Genomic DNA, 3,136 nt, shown 5'->3' with positions numbered 1-3,136 from the left:
CTCAATTTTGTTTCTTTAGATATAGAATAGAAAAATAGTATTACATTGTTGAATATTATAAATTACCTTTTATTGTGAGCATTTTTGGTTGCATATTTTTGCCAACTTCAAAGTCTGATTAGCAAATTCAATGATCCTCCCCTCCCCCATGTGAAATTTTTATTAGGTCATATTTCAGTATTATTAGGTTTAAACTCCCACATTATATCAATATCTGCAGCTTAAGTAAAGTGCAACAAAAAAAATCATAATAATAAATGGACCATACTGAATAACTTTTGATCTAATGATTGGATCTTCACATTCTATTATTAAATTTTAATAGTTTGAGGGGGACTTCAAGTATGCTAATTAAGGCTGGTGATATTTTAAGTTACGAAATCACTCCCTTAAAATGTACTTTCTCCGAATTAACATACCGTTTTTTTGGACGGATTCGTATTTCTTACCTCCAAACAAAAAAGGTAGCCACAGTTTAATCAGAAAAGTGATCATAAGTTTGGACCCCTTAATGCTACTTTTACTTTTTGCATATTTTACCATATCTCCAGAAATTTTTAAACAAATTGAATTTTTTTTCTCACACAATTATAAAATTCGTTTACCTAAAGATAATTCTATGTACAAAATTACTTTTGGTGAATATTTCATAATTTTTATTAGTCATCTCTTAGTTACTAGGTTTATAGCCAAAATTTAAATATTTTCTACAACTTAGTTCTAAATCTTAACAAATACTAGTTTTGAAGTGCGTTATCTCTTCATCATCATCATCATATTTGGCTAGACAGCCCAGGGTGGGCCAGTGCCTTCCTTTGAATTCGAATCCACTTCTCTCTACTTTTGACACTTGTTCGCCAGTTTTTCTCCTTTAGAGTTCGCCAGTTTTTCTCCTTTTTATCTCTTACACAATGAAAAAAATCAAAGCTCGTTTCATAACAGAATTGGTTGATTACTTTTACTGGCTTTCAATATCAACAAACGTTAAGACAAATATTTAGATAGAAAACCATCATGTGTCGCCCATCATTGTTTTCAGATGATGATAAAAGAGGTATTTTCCTACTTCAGTTTAATTGTTTAAAGGAATTAACATTTTAATTCTTTACAAATGCTATAAAAAAATAATTATGTTACACATTCAATAGAATTGAACATTAAACACTGGCAGTATGCTACTGTTAGAGGTAATGACCTAAGAGTTGAATAGTCATCAAATATAAAAAAAATCATAACAGTCAAAGTTGGCAAAGTTTTACAAATTAGGAAGATCTTTTAAATTTGGATTTTTTGAGCTGTATAAAAACTTAGTTTAACCTTCTACCATCTTTAAAACAAACAGTTATTTCTGTGTGCCTTTTTCATAGTGTAACAGGAATGTAATACAAGGCAGGATAGCATGCTATTGCAAAATGGCTCAGTGCAGAATAGTCCAATGAATAAACAGGCCACATTTAATAACAATCAAATATAATAAATGTGAACAAAAAGACATAATAATTTATGTCTGGTATATAATAATTATGTATGGTATTTGTTCAGCTACCCAATAAGCCTTCTAATCCGTTACCTGCCACGCAAGTGATGCATAATCAGAATTATTATAGCACCCTCTGTTGGACAGGAAGAAATTCTGAGACTATACCTCCATACTGTGTCCAGAATTAAAATTTTTTTTAAATGCTTTCAATAAAACAGACTTGAAGTTGAAATAGCTCATTTTGTTACTACCTTTTAAAACTGAATTCAGACTTAATATTGAAGGCCAGAGTCTGAAGAATCTTTATCAGAGTCCAGGAGAGATAAACAGGATTTTTTTTAACCATGTAGTATTAAGACCAAGACTGTAAAATTTCACCCAAGAAAATTAGAATCAAAGAAATAATTTTTCTATCACTATCCTATAAACGTAATATTGAATTTTCAACAACAATTAACCAAATGACTACCACATAAAAATTACGATACCTAATTATAAATGCTTTTGAATCATTAATGTATTTTTTATATGGGATAACCAAAAAACAAATTAACAAAAACTTCATGAAAACCTTATGAGCCCCGAAATATTGCTTAATTAAATACTGCCGAAAATGAAATAACTCTCCATCAAAATTTATACCAAAAAATTTATTTTAAAAATTCGTAAAATTAGCAGAAGATTAAAAAAAATAATGCAAGTATATTTTTGTTATTGCTAATGTAAATTCTTTTGGAAAATAATAAGTTTCTCAAAGTAACGTTTAAACTTTTTTTTATTTAATATAAGTTATAGAAATATTGTAATGTACAATTTTAAAAGTTGCTTTACCAAAAAAGATCATAGCACAAAATTTGTATAAAACTCTTTAAGATACCTGTTCAAATAAAAAAATCAATCGTGAACTTTTACGTTTTTAGTGCTATTACGTTAACTTTTAAGCATTGAATTGAATTTATTTTGAATACATATAAACAGGTAAATTACAAAATATTTTTATTACAGACTTTTTACAATTACTTGACACTTGATATTTTCATATTCTGGCTTTTCCTTAAAAAGCTGTTTTCAAAATTGACAGTATTAGCTGTACGTTCGGAATGTTTCTCTATTTGTTCTGGAAAAAGACACTTTATAGCTGGCAGAAAAAGATGAACTAGTGGTACTTGATGCATCTCAACCTAATAAAATACTTTTCATAATTTCAATGAAATAGATCATGCAGAGTTATGAAATATTAACAAAGTAAAAAATGAAATATAAATATCATTGAATTAAATACTTTACGTATCCCAAAAACTACACTGGTGGGCAAAACTTAAGCAACAAGTGCGTTTTTTGTCATAACTCTACAAGAAATCATCCGATTGACGTGAAATTTGAATATGATGTACATTATTTTGTACTTAAACGATGGTAAAAGAAAAATGGCGCAGAAATGAATATAAAGCTTAAAGTAGGGTATGGAACAAAAAAAGGCTTTACTTGACATATAGTGGCATTACACGTGATTGCCTGAAGAAGCGTAAGTACAACTGGCAGATGTTCCCTAGTATGGGATATGCCCTCCCCTTACTATAATTGTTGCTTGGCATCGTCTCTCCATGCTAAGCACCAGATTATCCAGGAGTTCTTGGGGTAAACGTCTCCATTCCT

The 3,136-nt window shown here is 29.4% G+C and overlaps 1 protein-coding gene across 1 annotated transcript in view; it reads right to left on the bottom strand.

The window, feature by feature from the left end:
- Positions 1-2,459: 2,459 nt before the first annotated feature.
- The window catches only part of LOC107454578 (zinc phosphodiesterase ELAC protein 2), a 33,835-nt gene continuing 33,158 nt past the window's right edge, over positions 2,460-3,136 (bottom strand). Inside the window, exon 22 of the mRNA XM_021144697.3 lies at positions 2,460-2,661. Within this exon, the coding sequence (XP_021000356.3) occupies positions 2,497-2,661 (165 nt within the window). The 3' untranslated portion in view covers positions 2,460-2,496. The remainder of the gene's footprint in view (positions 2,662-3,136) is intronic.

The sequence above is a fragment of the Parasteatoda tepidariorum genome, chromosome 5, assembly GCF_043381705.1.
Source record: "Parasteatoda tepidariorum isolate YZ-2023 chromosome 5, CAS_Ptep_4.0, whole genome shotgun sequence".
In the NCBI taxonomy this organism is placed as follows: Eukaryota; Metazoa; Arthropoda; class Arachnida; order Araneae; family Theridiidae; genus Parasteatoda; species Parasteatoda tepidariorum.
Note: the sequence above shows the minus strand (reverse complement) of the source record. Positions and strands in the feature narration are given on the sequence as shown.